General features: G+C 48.5%; 1 protein-coding gene across 6 annotated transcripts in view; it reads right to left on the reverse strand.

The window, feature by feature from the left end:
- Window positions 1–27336, reverse strand: part of RABEPK (Rab9 effector protein with kelch motifs) — an 81264-nt gene that overhangs the window by 3160 nt on the left and 50768 nt on the right. For all 6 annotated transcript variants that reach the window (XM_029614481.1, XM_029614483.1, XM_029614484.1 and 3 more), the window contains one exon: window positions 25409–25558. In XM_029614481.1, the coding sequence (XP_029470341.1) occupies window positions 25409–25558 (150 nt within the window). The remainder of the gene's footprint in view (window positions 1–25408; window positions 25559–27336) is intronic.

Consider the following 27336-nt stretch of genomic DNA (forward strand, 5'->3'; position numbering starts at 1 on the left):
ACATGCCTATTCAGGAGGAGCCAATCATTGCTACAGAAGCCGTTCTGCTGCTCTTCCTCTGTGCATGCCCCATGGTATTAAAAATTCATGGAGCAAGCACTTCCTCCATGCTGATCTCATGCATGAGATCAGCATAGAGAAAGTGTTACTCTCTGTTGGGCCAATACAGTACAGTGCGCTCCAACGGAGCGCACTGTTTACCCGCCATTGGACGCGCGGTTTCCCTTACCCCTTATTCAGTAAGGGGCCGAAAACGCGCGTCCAACCCGCCGAACCTATGCATGTTGATGGCCCTATTAGGTATTCCCGCGTGATTCACAAAGCAAAATGTGCAGCCAAGCTGCACATTTTGCTTTCAGAAATTAGCGTCTACCCAAAGGTAAGTGCTAATTTCTTCGGGCACCGGGAAAGTGCACAGAAAAGCAGTAAAAACTGCTTTTCTGTGCACCCTCAGACTTAATATCATGGTGATATTAAGTTGGAGGTCCCGAAGGGTAAAAAAAAAAAAATTTGAAGTCGGCCCGCGGCTGTCGCGTCGAAAACCGGACACTCAATTTTGCTGGCGCCGGTTTCCGAGTCCATGGCTGTCAGCGGGCTCGAGAACCGATGCCAGCAAAATTGAGCGTCGGCTGTCAAACCCGCTGACAGCCGCCGCTCCGGGCCAAAAGGAGGCGCTAGGGACGCGCTAGTGTCCCTAGCGCTTCCTTTTGCCTGTTTCTACCGCCGGGCCTCATTTAAATAGCGAATCGAGCGGGTGTTCGCCCGCTCTCCCGCGGACTTTACTGAATCGGCCCGTTTGAGTTTCAATACCGTGGAAACAGCACAGATGACGATGCAGGCTCAATTCTTTGCTCCTGGTGGTCCTCATTTGCAGCTTCTTATTTCTTCAGCCACCAGTAGGATGAGGTCCACTGGCAGCTGCACGGGCCTCTCTGTTTTTTAGTAGCTGGAAGGAGAGCTTGTATGCACACTCTTCTGCTGTGTGTGTGGGGTCCAGAGTCTGTGTGCGCGAACACGCACATACCTTTGAGCAGGGGTAGGCAATTCTGGCCCTAGAGGGCTGCAAAACAGTTAGGTTTTCAGGATATCCCTACTGAATATGCATGAGAGAGATTTGCATGCATTCTGCCTCAGTTGTATGCAAATCTATTTCATGCATCTTCATCAGGGATATCTTGAAAACCCAACTAGTTTGTGGCCCTCGAAGACCGCAATTGCCCACCCCATCTTAGAGGCAACAATGCCTGCTGTACTGTATCTCTCATAACTACATCATTTCCTACACTCTGGGTTGTATGTGTTGAGGTTGTCTAAACAGCTCCTGTGACAGAAAAGATTTGATAGACAGATAAATGCAGACATCAAAATTAATAGTGCTTTTGGGATCAGTGACATCATCGACCAGGATGGATGCTTGACTTGGATCTCCTGACCCTCTCTAACTCAAACCACTGCTGAGCCACACATCTAATCACTCATTGACGATCCTTCTCCTTAATTAAGTGCGTTTTCGACACCAGGATGGCGGCTACACACAAAACAAACAATTTGAAAAAAATTTTCTATAATAACATGCCGCGGAAAATGTCGGGGACAATGGTGATCAGGCCTTATTAGGCCCACAGAGGGAGAACAGGAGCTGTCATCACAGGCTTCCTCATTGGGTATTGGGAACAGCGATCTATCTACCAAAGAAGAATTCCAAGGTTGGTTCCAAGATATTTGTAGCAATATGAGACAACATAAGCAGGAGTTAATGACAATGACTGCAGACTTGAAGGAGGATATGGCTGCAATGCGTCACTGTGTTGACGAACTCGAGACGCGAGTGGATGGCCATGCTGAATCTATCGGGTGCTTCGCCGAGCATCAGAATGAGCTGCAGGCTGAATGTGCGCTACTTGCTGATAAAGTGGAGGACATGGAGAATAGGTCGCGGCACTGTAATTTAAGAATTTAGGGGGTGCCGAAGGCCCCCGATGACGAGGACTGTCGGGCCCGTGATAGCTAGAATTTGCAAGTTCTTGCTACAATTGGCTGGTGGAAGTGCTGTGGATGGCAATCTCATTACTCCTGAGATTAAGCTGAAGAGGTCTCACAGGGCCCAGAGCCCTAAATTCGATAATAAGAAACGTGATATCATTACCTGCTTCCACAGTTTTACATTAAAAGGAACAGGTTTATGCCACAGCGAGGAAAAAAATTGAGTGGTTCTAGGAGAGCCACAGAATTTCTATTTTTAATGATTTGGCTCTTGCTACTCCGCGCAAACGGCAGGAATTGAGGGAGATGACCAGTGTGCTCAGAGCTGAGAATATTCGATACTGGCTGACCTTTCCCTTTGGGCTTCTGTTTATGCTAAAGGGAACATCTCATTAAATTAAAACCATTGATAATGTGGTAGTAGTTTTTAAAGAAGCTGACTTTTCATTTAACTTCTCAATTCCTAAAATGGTGGCCACCACTTCGAGGAAGGAAATGTTCCCAAAATGACAGCATTCTCCCAGGACAAGCAGGATGGTAGTCCTCATAGATGGGAGACATCAGATGGAGCCCTGTCACAGAATACTTTTGTCAAAGTTTCTAGAACGCTGACTGGCACACTGAGCATGCTCAGTATGCCACCAACCCTGTGGCCACACAGTTGACGTTCAGTCTCTTTTTTTCCGCGCATTTGCCTTGCGGTTCTTGGAGCTCTGTGTGTGTTTTTCCTCACAATATTCCTCATGGAAATTTTTTGAAGTTTAACTTCACTGTCTATCCTGTGCTGGGGTCCCCCATCACACAGACTCCTCAGATGTTTCCGGTGAGTTCACTACGCATTCTGCAGTTGGTTCCTATTTATTCTCCTCATGGTGACCGCCTATTTTTACTATGGCGACCGGGTTTAGGAAGTGCCCTGAGTGCCCACGGACTATGTCCATAACGGACCCGCACAATGTGTGTTCTCTCTGCCTCGGGCCTTCCCAAGATGTCCGTCGATGTCCGAGCTGTGCCCAGATGACCCCCAAAGGCCAGCACGCCTGCCTGGAGAAGATGGAGCAATTGTTTGGGCCCAAGCAACCTGCTCCGTCGACTCTGGTGACAGGTACATCGGGTCAAGGGGGTCCATCTGATTCTGGTCCCTCTCCATCGGGAGGACCGAGGAGCAGGAGACCGAACTTCGCTGGCATCGACCTATTCCAAGGCTTCCGCATTGTCATCCTCAGCGCCGGATAAAAGACCGGGCTGAGCACCGTGGTAAGCATCACCACTGGCACCGACACTGAAGTGGCATCGGTCTCGACGGAGCCTCCTCCGAAGAGGCCCCACGGAGAGGAGCCCCATCCTCCTCTGGACCTGAGAGCCCAAGGCGTTCCCCACCAGTAACTGTGACGGGCACTGAGTCCCCACGGACTCCCGTGGATGCTCCGGTGACGCCTAGCCTGCCTCCTCCCTCCAGGGTCAGTTCTCTCCGCACCCTCGTTCCGGGAGGAGTTGGACAGCATGGTCCAACAGACAGTGCTCAACACTCTTCGAGGTTTTCAATCACCACTGACACCGGCCCCCATACCGACATAGGAACTGGTGACATCCATGTTGGCACCCATTCTGGAAAAGCTGGACGTCCTCCTCGGTACTCTGCCAATGCAGCCCGTACCAGCCAGGCCTCCGGAGCCCAGCCAACCACAGATACCTCCTCTGGTCTCCATCCCGATCCCGGGCTTCTCGGTGGAGGAAGATGTGGTGGGACCATCGATGCCGGATCCCGTACCTGGACCATTGAGTCTTCCAGTGCCCTGGTGTCCCTCTCAGGTCTCAGTATCAGCACCACCATCGTCTGTGCCGCCTCACCGCCCCATTGGAGCCCGTGCCCCGTACTCCGGGGTTGACCCTCTCTCCTCGACCCAGGCACCTCCCTGGTGAGGAAGAGGCCCTCGAAGTTCCATGGGGTGACGCCTCCTCGGACCTTTCTTCGAAAGCTTCCAAGGACCTCTTTTCAGAACCTTCTCCCCTGGAGGAGAGACGGTGCTCACTCCCGGAAGACCTCTCCTTTACTAGCTTCATAAGGGAAATGGCGGAGACAATACCCTTCCAACTTGCAACAGAGGAAGATGCCCGCCACAAAATGTTAGTGGTCCTACAGTTTGTGGACGCTCCAAAAGAAGTCATGGCTATCCCAGTCCATGAGGTTCTCCTAGACCTCCTCCACTGTCTCTGGGAACATCCCGGTACTGTGCCTCTGGTCAATAAAAAGACCGATGCCACGTATCTAGTGCAACAGGCCCTAGGTTTTCAAAAAGCCAGATGCCCCACCAGTCAGTGGCGGTAGAGTCAGCCCAGAAGAAGGCCAAGAGGACCCACCCTCATTCCTCTGCCCTTCCGGGAAAAGACCAAAGAGCTCTGGACACCCTTGGTCGACGGGTTTTCCAGGGGTTTATGCTGGTTGCTCGCATAGCAGCATACCAGCTCTATATGACCCAGTATAATCGAAACCTTTGGAAACAAGTCCAGGAGTTTTCGGAAACCCTGCCACAGCAGTTTCAGGAGGATCTGGACTCCATACTCCAAAAAGGGTTGGAAGCCGGAAAGCACGTGGTGAGGGCGGCCTATGATGCCTTAGAAATGGCCTCAAGAATCTCAGCAGCTGGCATTAGCGCCAGTCGCTGGGCCTGGTTTAAAGCCTCAGACCTTCGTCCTGAAGTACAGGACAAATTGGCGGACCTCCCATGTACAGGAGAGAACCTGTTTGGTGATAAAATCAGTGACTCAGTACTCCAACTCAAGGATCACCATGAGACCCTGCGTCAGCTCTCTGCTACCACAGATGTCCCCTCAGTGGCCCGACGCAGTCTACATAGGGACACCAAAAAACAGTTCTACAAATCACAGAGATACTACCCCTCCAGTATCCCGTGCTCGCACAACTCTGCCCTCCTCGCCAACAGAGGGCACCTAGGGCACAGCCAGCTTCCCAGTCTAGCCCTGCAGCTGGATTCTGACTCACATCCAGAAAGCAGAATCCAACCCCCCCTGCCTGCACCATCCAACCCACCTGTCGAAGGTCGTCTGTGCCGCTTCGCCAGGAATTGGATACCAGTCGCCACCGACCGATGGGTATTGTCCTTCATAGCCCACAGTTACCACCTCAATCTTCTCGCAGTGCCGCCAGACTCCCCACCTTCTCAGGCGTGGAGTCTGGTCAATCACACAGCGGCCCTCGAGTTAGAACTCTTGGCCCTAATACAGTCCAGAGCCATGGAACCAGTTTCCCGGACCCAGCAAGGCCAAGGGTTCTACTCACGCTATTTTCTCATCTCGAAAAAAGACAGATGGCCTCCGTCCCATCCTCGACCTTCGAGCCTTAACAGGTTCCTGCACAGAGAGCGGTTCAGAATGGTGTCCTTGGGCACCCTACTCCCGCTATTGTAGCAGGGGGAATGGCTCTGCTCTCTGGATCTACAAGACGCTTACGCACATATAGCGATTTTCCCTCCTCATTGTAAATATCTGCGGTTCGTCATAGGTCACCGTCACTTCCAGTACAGGGTTCTTCCCTTCGGGCTCGCTTCCGCACCCCGGCATTCACAAAATGCCTGGCAGTTGTCGGAGCACAGTTGTGCCGAAGCGGTGTACATGTGTTCCCATATCTGAACGATTGGCTCATCAAGAGCTCGTCCAAGGAAGGAAACCTTCACTCCCTCCACTTAACCTTGCAACTCCTTCAGTCACTGGGTTTCCTGGTCAACTACCCGAAATCCTACTTGACTCCATCTCAAAAACTGTCACTCATCGGCACAGACCTGGATACGACTTTGGCCAAGGCGTTCCTTCCCAACGAACGTGTAACCACCCTGGCGGCCTGCATCCAACGCCAGCGAATGACCTCTGCCCACCTGCTCCTCAGGTTGTTGGCGCACATGGCATCATCTGTCCACGTCACCCCAATGGCCCGCCTGGCCATGAGAGTCACGCAGTGGACCCTGCGATCTCAGTGGAGCCAAGTCTCTCAAAAACTCTCAGCACGGATCCACATAACCACTCCACTCTAGATCTCCCTCGCCTGGTGGATGCAGAAATCCAACTTGAACAAATAGCTTCCTTTTCAGTCCCCAGCTGCTCAAATAACTTTGACCACCAATGCATCCAACCTGGGCTAGGGCTCCCATGTCAAAGGCCTCCACACACAAGGGATGTGGTCAAGAGCCAAGGCGGCCTGCCAGATCAACTTCCTGGAACTCATGGCGATGCATTACGCCCTCTACACATTCCAGGACTGCCTGTCCAAAAAGGTCATCCTGATCCAGACAGACAACCAAGTAGCCATGTGGTACCTCAACAAACAGGGGGGGCACAGGCTCTTACATGCTCTGCCAAGAGACGGCGCAGATTTGGGCCTGGGCCCTGTCGCATTCCATGCTCCTGCGAGCCATCTATCTGGCAGGCACACAGAATATAGTGGCGGACCACCTCAGCCGGACATTCCAGCCCCATGATTGGTTTCTGAATCCCTATGTGGCGACCAGGATCTTCCGCTGGTGGGGTCAGCAGGACGTCGATCTCTTTGAGTCCTTGCAGAACCACAAGGTGGACCAATTCTGCTCCCTACAGGGGGATTGAAGGACACCACCCGTGGATGCCTTTGCGCACTCCTGGAGCACAGGTCTGTTATATGCATACCCTCTGATACCGCCAATAACCAAGACTCTCGTGAAGCTACAGCAGGACAGAGGCTCCATGATCCTCATAGCCCCGCATTGGCCGGGTCAGATCTAGTTCCCCATCCTCCGCGACCTCTCTGTCCAGGAACCCATTCACCTGGGCACCTCGCCCGACCTTATCATGCAGGATCAGGGCAGGCTACATTGCCCGAACCTCCGGTCCCTGTCCCTGACAGCCTGGATGTTGAAAGCCTGATACTCCAGCCCCTCAACCTTTCGGCCAATGTCTCGCAGGTCCTAGTAGCTTCGCGAAAGCCTTCCACGCAGCAGTCATATCGGGTGAAGGGGAAAGGGTTCTCCTCGTGGTGCATGCAATAAAGCCTTGATCCCTTCTCTTGCCTCACGCCGAGGCCTTTGGACTACCTCTGGTGCCTTTCGGATTCCGGTCTACAGACCAGCTCAATTGTGGTACATCTGAGTGCCATTAGCGCACACCACCGATGGGTGGGTGATACCCAAATCTTGGTGCAACCCCCAGTGAAGCGCCGCATGAGAGGCTTACTACAACTAAAGCCTCTGCTACGCCCTCCTGTTGTGGCATGGGACCTCAATATAGTGTTGAAACGGCTTATGCGGCCTCCGTATGAGCTCCTGCGAGTTCAAACACCTCACTTGGAAAGTCCTCATCCTTGTGGCAGTTACTTCTGCTTGCAGAGTCAGTGAGCTGCAGGCCCTGGTAACCTATCCGCCTTACACGAGGTTCTTCCACGACAAGGTGATACTGGGCACTCACCCCAAGTTCCTGCCTAAGGTAGTTACGGACTTCCGCCTAAATCAGTCCATTGTTTTGCCCACGTCCCCGTCCCCCCCCCCCCCGAGGCCACACTCAGACCCAGGTGAACGGGCTCTGCACACCTTGGACTGCAAGCGTGCTCTCGCCTTTTATTTAGAGTGCACCACAGCCCACAGGCAGTCCACCCAACTCTGTCTCCTTCGATAAGAATAGACTAGGAGTTGCGGTGGGCAAGCAGACCCTCTCTAATTGGTTGGTGGACGGTATTGCTTTCTACTACCAGCAAGCAGGCCTTCTGCTAGAGGGCCGAGTAAAAGCGCACTCAATGAGGGCCATGACAGCTTCAGTGGCACACTTCCGAGCAGTCCCTGTTTCTGAAATCTGCAAAGACGCGATGTGGAGTTCCCTTCATACCTTCACAGCCCATTACTGTCTGGATAAGGATGGTTGAACAGTATCTTTGGCCAGTCTGTCCTCTGTAATCTGTTTCCAGTGTAACAACCCAACCCTTCCTACCTAGGGCCCCATCTGATGATCAGGCTGCCCGTTGTTGCCAACAGCACCTCTGTTGTTGTGCTTGTTGCACGTTATTGGGTGTCTGTTGGCCCAGAGTGTTCTGGGAGCAGCCTGCAGCTTGCTATTCACCCATCTGTGAGGACTACCATCCTGCTTGTCCTGGGAGAAAGCAGAGTTGCTTACCTGTAACAGGTGTTCTCCCAGGATAGCAGGATGGTAGTCCTCACAAGACCCACCCGCCACCCCGCGGAGTTGGGTTTGCTTTCATTTTGTTATTTTATTTTTTGCTCGACTTTTGCTATAAATCGAGACAGAAGGGGGACCTTGTGTGGCCACAGGGTTGGTGGCATGCTCAGTGTGCCAGTCAAAGTTCTAGAAACTTTGACAAAAGTATTCCGTGACAGGGCTCCATCTGCGAGGACTAACATCCTGCTGTCCTGGGAGAACACCTGTTACAGGTAAGCAACTCTGCTTTCTGGAGAGGAACACCACTACATTGGACCCCTGTTGATGCTGTTTAAATAATTATTAAGTGCTTATTGGGACATCATTTCTGCATCTGCAGTTTTATCATATTGTAAAGTTTTGATTTGCTGGGGTATATTTGTTCTGGCTGTCCTTGTGGGCTTTCACCAGGGATTTAGTTGAATGGATGCTTATGCAGTGGTTATTTGAATTTTTATTTGTTTCTAGGAGGGAAGTCAGTTAGGAGTTCGATGGACACTTCCCCCATGAGAAGGTGGGATCTGCTAAAGGAGTCTGGCAGAACAATTACTTAGGAGGAGAGGTAGATGGGGGGGTACTACATGTAATTTATGCTTCTCTTTAATAGAGTTCAAGAGGAAATGGATAACTTGCTCGGCCTTGCTTCATCTACCTCATTGTAACGCATCATCAGTTAACCATTTAACTATTTAATCTACCTTGAATTTTAGTGACCTCATTGTTTTGCTTTCTCTGTTAACCGTTAAGCTCTCTCTGCCTTACTCCTCCAGTTATTTTCCCTCCCTGCCCCAGTTTCTTCCCACCTGTTCGATGTATTTTCTAACTTTTGTTTGATGTAAACCGATATGATGTTCATACAAATACCGGTATAGAAAAGCTGTTAAATAAAAAAATAAATAGATAAATAGATAATGAGCAAAATGCTTGCTACTGAATCATTTGGGAAAGAGTATCTGCAATGAAAGATGGATGTTGGGTGGGATAAACCTTAAGTGTTACCTTACATTTCCAGGAAGCATCAGCTTTTATTTTAGGAATTGTCTCATTATAAAACTTCTATTGCATTAGTACAGGAAACCCATTTGAAGAAAAGATACAAGTATCTAATGACATCATGGGAGTATCCTCATAGATACTTTGCAGCAAGTTCCAAAGGGGGGAAGTATGCAGGGGTTGGTATACTTGTTTCTCAGCACTTTGTTCATGAGATCTTATTTCATCAGGCTGATCCTAAGGGTAGGTTTTTGCTGGTGAAAATAAAAGTGGGTAGTGAATTATAGGAAAATTAGTATCCTTACCTGATAATTTTCATTCCTGTGGTACCACGGACCAGTCTAGACTCCTGGGTTTTGCCCCCCTCTAGCAGATGGAGACAGAAGTTTAGCAACAAACTCCGCCTTATCTAGGTTGGTGCCACCTACAGTCTGGCAGTATTATTTAATGTCAAAGCAGAATGGATTCTAAAAAACCCCAAACTAGCTATGTACAGTAACCTAACAACTGGAAAACCGGCTCATGTAACCCTCAAATGGGATCAGCACCCAAGGGCTGCAGAATAACTCAACTGGTCTGCAAGAGAAAGAACTACACATGAAAACAATAGAGTGGACTCTCCAAACTGATAAGACCCTAAATAGGGTGGGACTCTGGACTGATCCGTGATACTACAGGAACGAAAATTATCAGGTAAGGATACTAATTTTCCTTTCCCTGTACATACCCGGATCAGTCCAGACTCCTGGGATGTACCAGAGCTTCACTTACTTGGGATGGGATCCAGAGAGGCCCGCTCGCAGTACCCCTGCTCCGAATGTCCCTGTCCCTAACGCCTGAACATCCAAACGGTAATGTCTGGCAAAAGTGTGGAGCGACTTCCACGTAGCCGCTCTACAAATTTCCTCAGGTGCAACCTGATGACTTTCCGTCCAGGAAGTGGCTTGAGATCGAGTAGAGTGAGCCCGAAGGCCCACAGGTAATGGCCAACTGCTTAACAAATAAGCAGAATTTATGGCCTCCTTTAACCAACGAGCTATCATGGTTTTAGAAGCCATATTACCCAGACGAGGTCCACTCCAGAGCACAAAGAGATAGTCTGACACCCTGAACTCATTGGTAAGTTCCAGGTAGCGGAGCAAAACTCGGCGAACATCCAACTTCCTCAAGTCCTTATAATCAGGGTCCGACCGGTCTTGATCAAAAAAAGCCGGAAGCTCCACTGACCGATTCAAATGGAAAGAAGTCACCACCTTGGGAAGAAAAGATGTAACCGTATGCAGGGAAAAGCCAGAATCAGAAATCCTCAAAAAGGGTTCTCCTCATGACAACGCTTGAATCTCCGACAGCCGGCGTGCCGAGGCAATCGCCACCAAAAATACTACCTTCAAGCTGAGATCCTTCAAGGTAGCCCTACGCAAAGGTTCAAAGGGCACCGTAGACAAGGCTTTAAGAACCAAATTCAAATTCCAAGACGGACACAGTTCTCATACTGGCGGTCTCAAATGCCTCACACCCCACAAAAATCGAGAGACATCAGGATGTGCCGCTAGGCCCATCTTTTGTATGTTACCATGTACTAAGAACCAATGTCAGGAAGAATTTCTTCACGGAGAGAGTGGTGGATGCCTGGAATGCCCTTCCGGAGGAAGTGGTGAAGTCCAAAACTGTGAAGCACTTCAAAGGGGCATGGGATAAATATTGTGGATCCATCAGGTCCAGAGGACGCATATAAAGAGCAGGTAGTAAAATACTGCACGGAGCGGCAGTAGCCACAGAGGCATTCACGGAGCGGGATGCCAGTGGCCAGTGGTAGGTGTCCACCTTCATGGAGCGGAAGGATGTAGGGCTGTCATCTCCCAATTAAATAAAAAACAAAAAACAAAACAGGGATGGGATCCATCAGGTCTAGAGGACACATATAAAGAGCAGGTAGTAAAATACTGCACGGAGCGGCAGTAGCCACAGAGGCATTCACGGAGCGGGATGCCAGTGGCCAGTGGTAGGTGTCCATATAAAGAGCAGGTAGTAAAATACTGCACAGAGCGGCAGTAGCCACAGAGGCATTCACGGAGCGGGATGCCAGTGGCCAGTGGTAGGTGTCCACCTTCACGGAGCGGAAGGATGGAGGGCTGTCATCTCCCAATTAAATAAATAATAAAAAAACCCAGGGATGGGATCCATCAGTTCTAGAGGACGCATATAAAGAGCAGGTAGTAAAACACTGCATGGAGCGGCAGTAGCCACAGAGGCATTAACGGAGCGGGATGCCAGTGGCCGGTGGTAGGTGTCCACCTTCACAGAGTAGAAGGATGAAGGGCATCCATCTCCCAATTAAAAAAGAAAAGAAAAAAAGAAAAAAAAACAGGGATGGGTTCATGGGCTTATAGGTATTACCAATTATTAGGCTTTTCAATATTTGATGATAGTTAATGTGACTTTCAAGGCATTCTTCACTTTCGGTGCATGTCCGGCATGACTCCTTGCTTCAATGACAGGGGAAAAGAAAAACTGATACTTCACACATTTCCAGCATTGCCCTCTGCTTCATGGCAGAGAGCTATGCTGCCGCTTACCCAACTAATCAAACTTAATATTTCACTTGGAAGCAGCTCCAGCACTGCTCTCTACATTAATGGTGGGGGTGAAAAGGGAATTAGAACATAAGATTACTAAGAGCCAAGAGAAACAGTTAAGTATGAGAACAAATGTGTGAAGCTTGCTGGGCAGACTGGATGGACCGGTTGGTCTTCTTCTGCCGTCATTTCTATGTTTCTATATGTTTCTATGTAAGGAACTGATCGCGGCCACCTGCACTCACAAGGAACTCCAGGACAAGCCCTTCGACAAGCCATCCTGAAGGAAACTCAAGACGTCCAAGACTCCCACCCGGGTAGACACAACACCCCTGGCGAGACACCATGCATCAAAATCCTTCCAGACCCTGACATAAGACAAGGAATTGGAGACCTTACAGGACTGCAACAACGTAGTTACCACAGCATCCGAATACCCCTGGGATTTCAAACGTTTCCTCTCAAAAGCCATGCTGCTAGACAAAAGCATTTGACCTGATCGAAATAAACAGGACCCTGATGGAGGAGGTCCGGCAGTTCCTGAAATCTCAGAGGACCATCGATAGCCAGATTGATCAGATCCGCAAACCATGGGCGCCTCGGCCACTCGGGAGCAACGAGAATAACCTCCGACGGATGCATTTCTATTCTGCGAAGAGTTCGACTGATGAGTGGCCAAGGAGGAAACACAAAGTAGGACATCCACCAGCCAGGGGAGAACCAGAGTGTCTATGCCCTCTGCGCATGGTTCCCTGCGGCGGGCAAAGAAGCGTGGCGCCTTGGTGTTTCTGAACGTCGCATCAGATCCATCAGGGTGTTCCCCAATGGACACAAATGCGATGAAAAGCTTCATCTGCGAGCTCCCATTCCCTGGGATCTAGACAATGTCGACTGAGGAAGTCCGCGCGAACGTTGTCGACTCCGGCAATGTGGGAGGCCGCTATGCTGAACAAGTTCCGTTCCACCCAAGAGATCAGTAACTGAGCTTCCAAAGCTACTGGTTGACTCCTCGTTCCTCCCTGACGGTTGATATAAGCCACCGTGGTCGCATTGTCGGAGAGAATTCGTACCGACTTGCCTCGGAGAATCGGAAGAAACACCTGTAGAGCCAACCTCACCGCTCTGGTCTCCAGGCGATTGATGGACCACCGAGCCTCCTGGGAGGACCACCTGCCCTGCAGTGACGTCTGCTGACAAACCGCTCCCCAGCCATAAAGGCTGGCATTTTTCGTGACCACCGTCCAGTCCGGAATTACCAAAGGCACTCCCCTCCTTAAGTTGTCCAGGTTGAGCCACCAGCCCAGACTGGAACGAGCGTATCCCGTCAGAGGCAAAGGAAGACAAAACTGTTCTGAAACCGGGTTCCAGCAGGAGAGTAATGCAGATTGCAAAGGCCTCATAGGAGCGAAAGACCAAGGAACCATTTCCAAAGTCGATGTCATGGAACCCAGCACCTGTAAGTAATTCCAAACTATTGAAGGAGACTTGGCTAGTAAGGCCCGAACCTGACCTTGAAGTTTGATCACACGCTCTTCCGTGAGGGAGACCGTGCCCTGATGAGTGTCAAACAAAGCCCCCAAAAACTCCAGGGACTGTGAGGCAGTCAGTTGACTTTTGGACAGGTTGACCACCAAACCAAGGTCCTGTAGCAACTGCAGCACCTGATGGACCGCTTCCTGACAATGCAATTCTGACTTTGCTGGGATCAGCCAATCGTCCAAGTACGGGTGGACCAGATATCCTTCCTTGCGGAGCTGCACTGCCACCATTACCAAAGGCTCTGGGTGCTGTGGCCAGACCGAACAGAAGAGCCTGGAACTGATAGTGATGCCCCAGAATGGAGAAACGTAGAAAATGCTGATGATCTGCTCAGATGCCGATATGTAGATAGGCTTCGGTGATATCCAGAGATGCCAGAAACTCCCCCCATCTCACTGATGCAATGATGGATCTTAGCGTTTCCATCCGGAATCGAGGAATCCGCAGGAATCAGTTGACCCGCTTGAGATCTAGAATGGGTCGAAAGGTTCCTTCTTTTTTTGGCACCACGAAATAAATGGAGTACCAGCCCTTTCGAAAGTCCTCCGGCACCGGAATGATGGCTCTGAGGTCTATCAGCCGCTGAAGCGTTTCTTGAACCGCTCTGCGCTTTGGTGCCTGGGCGCAGGGAGAGACCAGGAACCGCTGGCGGGGCATACGTGTCTTATCACAGAGAGGACCCACTGATCTGACATTATTTTGGCCCACTCCTCATAAAACAGTGCCAGTCTGCCGCCCACTACTGGGACCAAGGAATGAGCCGGCTGCCCATCATTGTGAGGTCTTTCCACCCGGCGCACTCTGGCCGGAGCCAGGCCTACCGAAACGCCGCCCCCGAAAGGACGGAGTGTAGGACTGCCTACTGGCATTGTGACGAAAGGAAGAAACCAATCCTCGGGAAGTCCAGGTCCTTTGACCTCCACGAAAACAAGACCTGGAGGGGAAAGCTCCTCTCGACTTCAGCTTATCCTCCGGTAGGCGATACCCCTTATTCTCACCTAAGAACTGGACTAGGTCCTCCAGTTCCTTGCCGAAAAGGAGCTTACCTTTGAACGGCAAGGAACCTAGTTGAGCCTTTGAAGACACGTCCGCAGCCCAGTTACGGAGCCACAAAAGACGTCGTGCGGGCAAGGCCGACACCATGGTCCTGGCAGATGTGCGAAGCAAATCATAAAAGGCATCCGCAATGTAGGCAATGACCGCCTCCAGACGACCCGCCTGGAGGGTTTCTTCCTGGGATAATGACTCGCTGGCAAGGAGCTGCTGGACCCAACGTAGACCTGCTCTCAATGAAAAATTACTACACATCGCTGCCCTAAACCCCAGGGCGGAGACTTCAAATATCTTTTTAAGCTGGACTTCCAGCTTACGATCCTGTAGATCCTTCAGGGCTGTTCCCCCTGTGACCGGAATGGTGGTCTTCTTTGTGACTGCTGCCTCCGCTGAATCCACCTTAGGAACCCTCAAAAGTTCCAAGGCCTCTTCAGGTAAGGGATAGAGCTTATCCATGGCCTTAGCCACCTTCAGTCCCAAGTCTGGAGTGTCCCACTCCTTAAAAAGTAAGTCCGTGGCTGAAAAATGGAAAGGGAAGGATGAAGGAGGCCCCTGTATCCCCAAGCCGAGACTCCTCCTGAGGAAGCTGAATGCCTAGCTTCCCCAGGATAGCAGGTATACGAGGTCCTAGCTCATCCCTGCGAAAAAGCCGGACCACCTTCGGATCATCACCGTCCGGCCCGTGGACTCCCCGTAGTCCTCCTTGTTGTCTCTCGGAGTCTCCCTCCAACCCCCTTGGGGGCTGAGAGGGGCAAGTCCCGGTTGTCCTGATCCTCCGATTCCGAAGATGAATCGGAATCAGCCACCGGGGTTCTTAAGGGCTTCGGCCGCTGGTCAGGCAAGAAACTCACGTCCTGCGGAGCCCAAGCCCGCTTAGGAGGCCAGGGCTGGGAGTCCGGGAGGAGAGGCCTCTTTTTACCCGCCTTGCGGGCTTTAAAGGCCTTATGCATGAGAAGAACAAAATCTGAGGAGAATGAAGAATCCGAAGAAGTGTCATCTGCATCCCCTACAGCAGTATCTGCAGCACGAGATCTGCTCTCCTCCACGACCCGGTCCCCCTCAGGGACTCTGCGCTGCGGGGACAAACTGGGAGGAAGCTCCTCCTCTCCAGGCGCTGCCGAACCTATAGGCGCGCAGGGAGGCAAAATGGCGCCCACCGATGGAGCCGCCGACCTCGGGGGACCCAAAATGGTGCCCGGACCCGCGCTGCCGAGGAATGGAGCAGGGATTGCCCCCGGCAGCTTGCCAAACTGGCCCATCACTGTCTGGACCCGAAGCACGACCCCCTTCGGGGCTGCAGAGGCACCCTTGCCCCTGGAAACACACGCGGCCCAACATGCGGCCTGATGCAGCATGGAGGCGGAAGAAAACAACCCCCTGCTCCCCGAAACGGTGGATACCCCCCCCCCCCCGTGATCAGGGCAGTCCCGGAGAACAGCCGCGCAAAAATAACAAAAGTCGGGTTTTTTTTTTTTTTTTGTTTGTTTTTTTAAGTACTTGTCCGGCGCCTCTGGGTCCTGAACCTACTGGAGGGAGTGAGCCAGGCTCCCCAATATTTATTTATTTATTTTTGGTTTTTATATACCGGAAGTTCCTGTATAAAATACATATCACTCCGGTTCACAGGTAACAGAGATAACTACCGCCGTGTGGCGGTTTACATGGAACATATCAAACGATTTGCATGGATTTACATGGAACATATCAAACGATTGATTTATAATAAGTAGAAAACAAACTAAGTTCAACTTTGAACACATAAATAAGGCAAATAATAAATAGGGTAGATAAACATTGCATTAATGCTATAGGACCGTGGGTTGTTTATTTCTTGTTCTTAGCTCTCTGGAAATGCTTGAAGGAAGAGCCAAGTCTTGAGTTTCACCTTAAAAGTGGTATGGCATGGCTCAAGGCGGAGGTCTGGAGGTAGTGAGTTCCAGAGTGACGGGCCCGCTGTGGATAGATCACCCCCAGTAGTAGAAATTGTTGTTTGATGGGTCCTCAACCCACAACAGTTACAGCCTCTGGAACCAGGGGGGATGGTCCCCTCAGAACCTCACAACCCCCTGAGAGGCAGGAGACCCCGACCTGCAGGAACACACTGCAGTCTGTCTCCTGACAAGAAACCTGTCCCTTTCTTTGTTTTTTTTTACTTTTGCCTAACACTAACTACTCAGCTAGGTCCTAACTCAGACTGTAGGTTTGGCACCTCCTCCACCTGCTGGAGACAGAAGAATACTGCCAGACTGTAGGTGGCACCAGCCTAGATAAGGCGGAGTTTGTTGCTAAACGTCTGTCTCCATCTGCTAGAGGGGGGGCAAAACCCAGGAGTCTGGACTGATCTAGGTACGTACAGGGAAATACTATTGTTAATATCATGATCCTGATCAGGATCATGATTCTTTCCTGAGGTCCACAGATCAGCTACTCTTGTTTCACACAGAGGGGATTTTGACTGTAGGAGGCGACTTTAACTTTACTAGATTGCTTTCCCTGGATAATTCATATCTTCCTAATAAAGGTGTGAAAGGGGCGCGGCGCACTCTTAATTTACTAATGGAAAATGGAGTTTATTAAATATCTGGTGCCAGTGCCATCCCACATCCAGGTCTTATTCTTTCTATTCTACACCACAAGGTTCCTATTCCTGCAATGATTATTTCTTGACCGATAATGGGATTATGAACAGGATTGTCAATGCGGGGGATCAGTTTGGCAACAGTTTAAAAATAGTGTTTCTGGACAATGGAATTGGCATTTAAATGACAGTTTACTAAAAGATTAATCTTTTTGCAAGAAATTAATTGATAACTACAGGAGTACTTTCAAATTAATTCCAGGGATGGGGTCTCCCAGGGTGTGGTATGGAATTGCTCCAGAGCAATAATGCCTATAAAAAGAAAGAATGGGAAAAAAACTAAGAAAGATATCCTTGCAAAAATAGCACAATTATCCTTAATCCACATGTCTACACTATCTTCAATTGTTCTTTTCAAATTGAATAAGGCTCGGGAAGAGCTCAGCTAGTTGGATTCTGATCTTATTGCACATCAACTGGAATTAACCAGACAAGCTTAGTTTGAAGGGGAAAACAAGGCAGGCAGATATTTAGCTCAAAGACTGAAGTCCATGGTTACCCAGGGTGTTTTTTTTAGCTAAGATTAAAACATTAAAGGGAGCCATAGTTACGACTGTGTCTGATATTATAAATTGGTTTTCTCAATTTTATTCACAGCTGTACAGTAGAGATATGGGGATTAAGAAAGAAGCCATTGATATATCTCTTAATTTGATCACCCTGCTTTCTATTTCTCAGTCCCAACGGGAATATATGGATAAGTCCCATCAGTTCTGTAGAGGTTCTGCAGGCTATTAAATTGCTGAAATTGGGCAAATCTACAGGATTGGATGGATTTACTGCTAGCTATTATAAATACTTTCTAACCTTTTAGCTGTTTCTGTAGTGGCCATGTTTAATTTTATACAAGATGGTGGATCGGTGTCTGCTGATTCCAACTTGGCAGATATAACTGTAATAGCTAAGCCTGGCAAGAACCTGACTTTCAGGTCGATACAGTAAAGCGCGGCCGCAGTTACCCCGTTTCTAACCCGCTGTGTACTCACAATTTCGCCGCGTAAGTCTAACCCGCGATTCACTATCTGTTTTTACCGATCCTTACCGCTTCTTTAACTCGACGCGTATCCCTTTCTGCCCGCGGCATATATATGTATGTAAACATCCGATTAGCTATTCCCTCCCATACAGTAAAGTGCGCCCCGACTATCGCCTTTTTAACCTGCTATCTTGCCGCATCTTTAACCTACTAATTTACCGCCTACCCTGACCTTTGCGTTAAATGTGGTGAACTTAGCCGCCCAGTCTCAAACCAACCCAATCCACAGAAAAAAAAATGCTTCTCGCACTTAGCCGCCCAGTCCCAAACCAAACCACCCCAATCCAAGCCCCAGCAGAAAGAAACGAAATTTAGCCGCCCAGTCCCAAACCAACCCAACCCAATCCCAAGCAGAGAGAGATGAAATTTCACAGTCCCAAACTTCCCCCCAGCCCCCGCTCACCTGCCCTGGCCGCGGCCACGCAAGCCCCCAGCAGCAGCAGTAGAAGGGCGGCAAGAGAGAGCGGCTTCAGCAGCCCTGCCGGCGAAGGTGAATGCGTGCATGCCTGTAGGTCCAATATGGGCGCTCAAGGCAGCGAAGGCGCATGCGCACACGCCGTGACCTCCGACGTCCAGCCAGTCACGGCGTGTGCGCATGCGCCTTCGCTGCCTTGAGCGCCCATATTGGACGTACAGGGGTGCACGTATTCACCTTCACCGGCGGGGCTGCTGAAGCCGCTCTCTCTCGCCGCTCTCTCTCGCCGCCCTTCTATTGCTGCTGCTGGGGGCTTGCGAGGCCACGGCCAGGACAGGTGAGCGGGGACTGGGGGAAAGTTTGGGACTGTGAAATTTCGTCTCTCTCTGCTGGGGCTTGGATTGGGTTGGTTTGGTTTGGGACTGTGAAATTGCGTCTCTCTCTGCTGGGGCTTGGATTGGGTTGGTTTGGTTTGGGACTGGGTGGCTAAGTGCGAGAAGCATTTTTTTTCTGTGGATTGGGTTGGTTTGGGACTGGGGTTGCTGGGGCTTGGATTGGGTTGGTTTGGGACTGTGAAATTTCGTCTCTCTTGTCCATCCGAAGGAGGGTGCTTTGTTGTGCTCCCTGCCTCCGATCGACGGCTCCTGGGGCTTGCTGGCGCCGGGCGCTCAAGGCAGCGGGGTCTGTAGGAGAACCGTCCACTTCCTGGTACCTGTCATTTCAAACGTCATTTGAAATGACAGGTACCAGCGCACCCAGGATACTGTATAGGCGCTGTATAGCGCCTATACAGTAAAATGGATTGCGCTTCATGGATGCGGCTTGCATTTGCATGCCATTTAAATACAGTATCGAGCGGTAGGTGATCCAAACTGCGTGCGGCAAACTCGGGTGTGCCGGGCACTAACACACCTCTTTCTACCGCACCTTACTGTATCGGCCCGTTTATGTGGCTCATATTGGCCAATATCTCTCATCAACTTGGATTTAAAAATACCGGCTAGAATATTGGCGGAGAGATTAATCCAGGTCATTTCTGGGTTGGTTCATTCTGATCAAACGGATTTCATGGCCAATAGAATGACTGCTGACAATGTCCATAAAATTGTGGATATTATTTGGTAGGTTAAAAAAAGAGAAAATCCCATCATTGCTCCTAATGATCGATGCTGAAAAAGCATTTGACATGGTGGACTGATCTTTTCTATTTAAAACCCTGGAGAAAATGCATTTCGGATCTTGTTTTTGGGGTTGGATTGGAAAATTATATGAGACACCGAAGGCGGGGGTATGGGGAAACCTGTACAGTGGGCAGGGGTACGAGGTAGGGATGTCCACTATCCCCGCTTCTTTTTGCTCTGTTTTTGGAACCATTTGCCTCCAAAATAAGAGCCTCTTCCAGCAACAGTGGTGTACAGGTCGGGGACACACATTTGATGTTGTCTTAATTTGCTGACAATATATTGTTTACCTTGGCCAATCCTTGTGAGTCCTTAGAGGGCATAGAACATGAGATGGAATAATTTAGTACAGTGTTGGATTTCAAAATTAATTTAGATAAATCTGAGATATATTCCAGTGATATATTTAATATCTATTTCCTCACTGGAAATAGAGAACATCTTAAGAAAGATGAAACCATCCTCTCATCCCTCTGAAACGATCCCCTCTAAACTCCTCCAATCTATTCCCAAAGTAATTGCTAAACCGCTATCCAACATCGTCAACTGTTCCTTGGAGCAAGGCACAGTCCCTAATTGTCTCAAACGTGCAGTAGTTAAACCCCTACTCAAAACCTAATCTTGATCCTTTCACCTTGTCCAATTTCAGGCCTGTTTCCAACCTTACCCCTCCTAGCTAAAATCATCGAAAGACTCGTAAACTCACGCCTTTCTCTCCACCTTGAACAACACAACATTCTGCCCTCAACTCAATACGGTTTCAGGAAGCATCTTAGTACTGAAACACTCCTACTCTCACTTACTGACACCCTCTTCAAAGGAACTGATTCGGGCTCTTCATATCTGATTGCTATGCTAGCCATCTCGGCAGCGTTTGACACTGTCAATCACTCTATTCTTCTCAACATACTGGAAACGCTCTCTCTTGGATACAATCCTACCTACAAAACCGCCTATTCACTGTCCTAGTTGATAACACTGAATCTGAACCTATCAGTCTCCCTCAGGGTGTCCCCCAGGGCTCCTCCCTCTCCTCTACCCTCTTTAACATTTACTTGCTTCCCCTTACCATTCTTCTCACCAATCTGCGTATCAAGCACTTTATATATGCAGACGACGTGCAAATTCTTTTCCCTTTCTCTGATTCCCTCCAAACCGCCCTACAAAACTGGGAATCTTGCCTTTCCTCCATTAACCAACTCCTCACAGGCATGCCTCCTGCTCTCAACCCCCAAAAAACTGAGCTCCTTATCATATCCAACAAGCAGCCCCCGCCAGCAATCCCTCTCACACGCATCAACATCTTTCTCATCACACACTCGCAACCTTGGTGTCATCATTGATAACCAACTCTCTTTCAAACCCTTTATCACCTCTGTCATCATAGACTGCTATTTCAAACTACAAACGATTAAAAAACTCAGACCATTACTACACTTTTCTGATTTTCGCACAGTTCTCCAGTCTATTATTTTTTCTAAAATAGACTACTGTAACGCCCTCCTCCTTGGCCTCCCTTCAACACATACCAAACCTTTACAACTCTTACAAAACGCCGCTGCACATATCCTCACCAACTCCAAAAAAAGGGACCACATCACACCAACCCTTATTGAACTTCACTGGCTCCCTATACAATCACGTATATTGTACAAAGCCCTCTCCCTCATACATAAAAGTCTGAATAATGAAAACCTCAACTGGATCACCCCTCCCCTACATCCGCGCACCTCCATCAGACCCACCCGCCCCGCCCTCCAAGGAACCCTCCGCACTCCGACAATCAAAACATTCAAACTTACCTCTACCATGAACAGAGCATTCTCCCTTGCTGGCCCTACCCTATGGAACTCCCTACCCCCTGATATACGCACTGAGACCTCAACTCCTAAATTAAAAAAAAAACTAAAAACCTGGTTTTCATACAGGCCTACCCACATGCTCCCCCCTCCCATTGAAGAAGACCCTACAACAGGATATCGATAGGATAACCCCTTGCATCTGACCCTCACCCCCCTTTAGCGATTTCTGCTACTCCCTTAACCCCTATGGCCACCTCCTTGTAACTCATGACCCACCCCTCTCTCCTACTCCTTTGTATGCCTTCCCTCTGTATTTTTCCCTCACCCTTCATACCTCCGTTATGCTGTTTTTTCTCCTCGACCCTCCCTATTGAATCCCTGATTTACTCAGCTCCCCACCGCTGTTTTTACACTTTCTCATGGCAACGTTGTATAGTTTAATGTTCTTGTTTTGCTTGTATCATAACCCCTGTATCATAATTGTTCTCTTTAAGATATAATTATTAATATAGTTGTCTAAGAAACCCCTTTTTATACTCCCTGTTCTTATATTCATTTATATCCCTTGTATTTGTTGCATATATCTATTAATTACACATATATCTCTTGTATATTTGTTTTCCACATCTTTCTACTGTTCACTGTAAGGGCCATGCCCACAAGTTATTAGTTGTATGTAAACCGATACGATGTGCAAACGGCTATCGGTATATAAGAAATTCCAAATAAATAAATAAATAAACATCAATGGAGGATCAACATACATTAAGGATACATTAAGCAGAAGTTCTCTTAAGTGGGCCAAGCAGAAAATTAAGTTACATTAGTAATCATGTTGAGGATTTATTCAATTTGAACTACATCCCTTTGGTAGCGACACTAGTGAAAGATTTAGATAAATGGGATAGAGATGGTATTCTTCCCAGACTCCTTTATTTGTTCCTAACTTTACCTGTGTCTTCTGCGGAACTGAGATCATGGCAGAAGAGGATTTTTTATTTCATCTGGAGACGTAGACCCCCTAGGATTTCTCGACTTATGTTTCAGCCCAAACTGAGGAGGTTTGGGGGCTCCTAATCTGCTCTGGTATTATGCTGCGTCCCAACTGAGAGCAATTATAGATTGGAATTAAAAGAATAATGTGAAACAGTGGGTATCTCTGGAGCAGTCTCTGTTAGGTTTGATGCCTATCAATTCCTAACGTAGCAATCAAGACATTATTGGAGACCACCATTATTTATGCCATTCACATTGCTTAATACCATGCAGGTTTGGTCATAATAGAGAGACAAGCTGAGTGGTAAACGGTGCTATTCTTACCTAATGTAACGTTTTCATACTAATGAGCTCCTAGCTTCTTCCCACCATAGAGCCTTTGAGGAATGGAGGGATAAAGGGATCTATTGTATTGAACAAATAATGAATGGAGGGAAACTCTTAAAACTTACAGGTCAATACTGTAACGTGTGGTTGAAGATTTCCCGTCTGTAACGTGCTGGGAGCGCACAATTCAGATGTGTAAGGCGATCCAGCGATACAGTCTCCAGTTTCACGCGTCTTTAGCGCTTCTTAAAACAGACGCATAACCCTTTCCGCACGCAGCATGTATATGATATGTAAATGAACGAATTAGCTGTATAATGAAGGAATTAGCTATTCCCCTCCGATACTGTGACGCGCGCTCAGATTATCTCCTTTGTAACCCGCTATTTTGCCGCGTCCTTAACCTGTTAGTTTACCGCCTAACCTCTACTTGGTGTTAGTGTGGTGTTATTGTGTTGTTCGAAAATTAAAACGGGAATAAAGTGTAAAAAATGGGGGCGATTTCGGCGCTCAAGGCCCCGTCCGGTCTCCGGTGCAGCTCCAGTCCTGTCCCCTCCTCCCGAAGCAAAAAAAAAAAAACCGAAAAAGTAGCAAGGCTCGGGCCTGCTACGGTAGCCCCTTCTCCCTTCTCCTCTCCTCCCGATTTCGGCGCTCAAGGCGGCCGGGTGGGCGTGCATTCATCCAGGCAGAGGGAGCCGGCGGCGAAAGCGGCCTCCGGCTCCCTCTGCCTGGATGAATGCACGGCCCCCGCCGGCAGTGAATGAATGCCCGTGCGATTTCGGCGCTCAAGGCACGCTGAAATCGCACTGGCATTCATTCACTGCCGGCGGGGGCCGTGCATTCATCCAGGCAGAGGGAGCCGGAGGCCGCTTTCGCCGCCGGCTCCCTCTGCCTGGATGAATGCACGCCCACCCGGCCGCCTTGAGCGCCGAAATCGGGAGGAGAGGAGAAGGGAGAAGGGACTACCGTAGCAGGCCCGAGCCTTGCTACTTTTTCGGGTTTTTTTTTTGCTTCGGGAGGAGGGGACAGGACTGGGACTGCACCGGAGACCGGACGGGGCCAGGGCAGGTGAGCGGGGGCTGGGGGAAAGTTTGCCGAGCATCGGGGAACATAACTGTCCACTTCCTGGTACCTGTCATTTCAAATGTTATTTGAAATGACATTTGAAATGACAGATACCAGCGCGGCCGTGAAGCGTTAGGCCCGCGAACCCAGGATACTGTATAGGCGCTCTATACAGTAAAATGGGTTGCGCGGGCCTAACGCTTGCCTAAGGCTTCACAGCCGCGGCATGCATTTGCATGCAATTTGAAGAGAGTATTGAGCAGTAGGTGAAGAGAACTGTGCGTGCGGGGAACGAGGGTGCGCCTGACACTGCCGCACTGTTTCTACCGCGGCCTTAGAGTATCGATCTGTTAGTGATTTGATAAATATCGTTTGAAGGACACTGACTTCTTAGCATATGCCCAAGTGAGACATTTCATATCCTCTCAGGAAGTCAGTGAATCTCTTGCTCAGGGTAGAATATTATTTGAAAACTATTGTGCTAACGCTGTTTAATGCTAGTTTAAAGGATCCTCCTAAGCATGTTCAAGCATGGGAGAGGGACTTGGGCAAATCGTTAAGTGAAGATGAGTGGGACCTAGCCTATATCTATACGGGTAAATGTTCTATATCTGCAATGTTGCAGGACAATTGTTATCAAGTTTTGCTAAGGAAGTGTTTAACCCCAAACTGCACACCATGTATTCATCTGCAAATGATAAATGCTGGAGGGATTGTGGTGATATGGGTTCTTTTTCTTTCATATTTGGAGGAACTGTGGGTTGATTTCTGATTTCTGGAGGCAGTTTTAATCATGAATCTCTAAAGTCTAGGTGTGGGAGATGTTTGTCACCCCAAATATATATTTTATTGACTATCTTGGTGTGTGGAATTGTAAGACCATTACCAGCAGATATTTATATCAGCCAGGTGCGAGCTTGCAGCTTACTGGAAGCGAACGGATGTGCCTTCATTAAATGTGGTCTTGAGTATGCTGCAAAGATATTATCATCTGGGAAAGATTTCTGTTTTACAGCATAATTCTGTTGCTTACTTTGATAAAATTTGGTCTCCTAATGTGGTGTGGTGGGAAAGTGTATTGTGCTGATTATGCTTATATTATCAGTGACATCTCTGAACTTTTCGAAAATATTTATCTGTATCATGCTTCTTGACTCCTGATAGGGGAGGGAGGTAAGGGGTGTCTGACACACTGAAAATGGTGTGATATTGTTATGCAATGATTGAATGTACTTGTTCCATTTTGTTCACAACAAAAATTTAAATGGTCAAAAAAAAAAAAATTAATAGTGCTTTCAAACATTTGAAATGCAGTATAAAAACAGATAAACATTGTAGTAAACAGAGGAGATATAGTCTAATGATTAGACTGCTGAACTAAAAAAAAAGACAGGCACTCCCAATACACAAGTCCATGTGTTCATCCATCACCAATTCTTTGTGTGACCTTGAAAAGAAGGCTGCAAAAAGATGGAGATGTGGCTAACTGCTTTATGTGTAGAAATGAATTTTACAATGAGGAATCATCAGGAGAGAAGGAGGGGAAATGATACACAATTATTTCCTGTTTTATACACAAAATCTTTCCATTGAAACTTTGAAAAGTGCCTACCTATGTCATATTTGTGCATGGTATTCAGTGCCCCAGATATGTCCATTCCACCAAAAATGTAGATGTGTTTTCCAAATGCAACTGCAGAATGCGCTGCACAGCCTGAGGGAACATCTCCTTTTACTTTTAATTTTTCCCACTTCATGTCATCTAAGGCAAAAATGGAACAACAAATATTGCTTAAGTGTGGTCATAAAGAGATCCACCCAACAATAAAGTTTCACCATGTAAATTTTACAATATTTTCCATTTGTGAAGAAAATTGGTTGCATTTGTGATGGGTTCAGGACACAGTTATTGTACGCTGTCCCAAGCAGTATCTAAGCTCCAGCGTTCTACAGCAGAGTTTCCCAAACCTGTTCTATGGATCCCATAGCCAGTTGGGTTTTCAGAATATCTACAATGAATATGCTTGAGATAAATTTGCATACACTGGAAACCCAGTATATGCAAATTTACCTCACATGTATTCACTGAGGATATCCTAAACTCTGACTGGCTGTGGGTTCCCAGGACAGGTTTGAGAAATCCTGTTCTAGAATTTAGAACTCAGGAATTTATTAACTAGCAAATGGGTGCTCCAACCACCAGTTCCTTTGGTTTTGTAGCACAATGTAGAGTTTCTCCCATTTTATCCATTTAATTCTGATTTTGTTGCCTAGGAAAATCAGATGGCAATTGGGCAATATGGGTGTACTTCAGGATACTGTTTACTTAGCTGCTGGCATAGAAATTTGACTGGCACACTGAGCATGCCCAGCATGCCACTAATCCTGCAGCCAGCAGGGGTCCCCCTTCAGTCTCTTTTTTTTCTGTTCAGCAGTTGCCTCACGGTTTAGGAGCTCTGTGAGAAATTTCTCACAACTTTCCTCACGGAACTATTTGAAGTTTATCTTCTCAAAAAATCCCTCAGCGGGGTCCTCCATTGTGCTCAGTTACCTCTGACGCTCAGTAAGTGTTTTTTCCAGTACTTGAGGTCGTTTCCTGGCGGCTTACCCCTTTGGTGCCCGACAGTCACAGACCGCGTGCCTGCCAAATTTTAACATGGCGACCGGGTTGAGAAAATGTCCCGAGTGTCCGAGGATCATGTCCATAATGGACCTACATGAAGTATGCGTTTTGTGCTTAGGCCCCTCGCACATGGGGTGATGCATCCTCGGATGATTCATCATGGACATCAGAGGACCTACTCTCAGAGCCTCACTGCCGGAGGAAAGGCGAAGATCTCCTCCAGAAGATCTCTCCTTTGCCAGTTGTGTCAAACAGATGTCTGATACTATACCTTTTACACTGGTCACAGAGGAAGATGCTGCCATAAAATGTTGGAGGTCTTACAATTTATAGATGCTCCAAAAGAAATAATGGCAATACCGATACATGAAGTTCTTTTGGACCTCATGCACTGCCTGTGGGAACATCCAGGTACGTTACCCCCAGTCAATAAAAAGACAGATGCTAACTACCTGGCTCAACAAGCCCCAGGTTTTCAAAAGAGTCAGCTGCCCCACCACTCTGTAGTTGTGGAATCAGCTCAGAAAAAGGCTACACGATCGCGTCCATATTCTTCTGCCCCTCCTGGTTAGGATCAGAAAGCATTGGATGCATTGGGACAAAGGATTTTCCAAGGGTCCATGCTGCTATCGCGAATTGCAGCATATCAACTATACATGACCCAATATAATAGAAATCTCTGGAAACAAGTCCAAGAGATAGCGGAGACACTACCACAGCAACAACAAGAAGCCTTGTCCTCCATCCTACAAAAAGGAATGGAAGCAGGTAAACATGAAGTCAGAGCTGCTTACAAGTCTTTTGAAACAGCATTCAGAGTCTCAGCAGCAGGCATAAGTGCTAGACGCTGGGCCTGGCTTAAAGCCTCAGACCTACGCCTGGAAGTGCAGGACAAACTGGCAGATCTACCCTGTACG

This window comes from Rhinatrema bivittatum, chromosome 8 (genome assembly GCF_901001135.1).
Source record: "Rhinatrema bivittatum chromosome 8, aRhiBiv1.1, whole genome shotgun sequence".
Classification (NCBI taxonomy): domain Eukaryota; kingdom Metazoa; phylum Chordata; class Amphibia; order Gymnophiona; family Rhinatrematidae; genus Rhinatrema; species Rhinatrema bivittatum.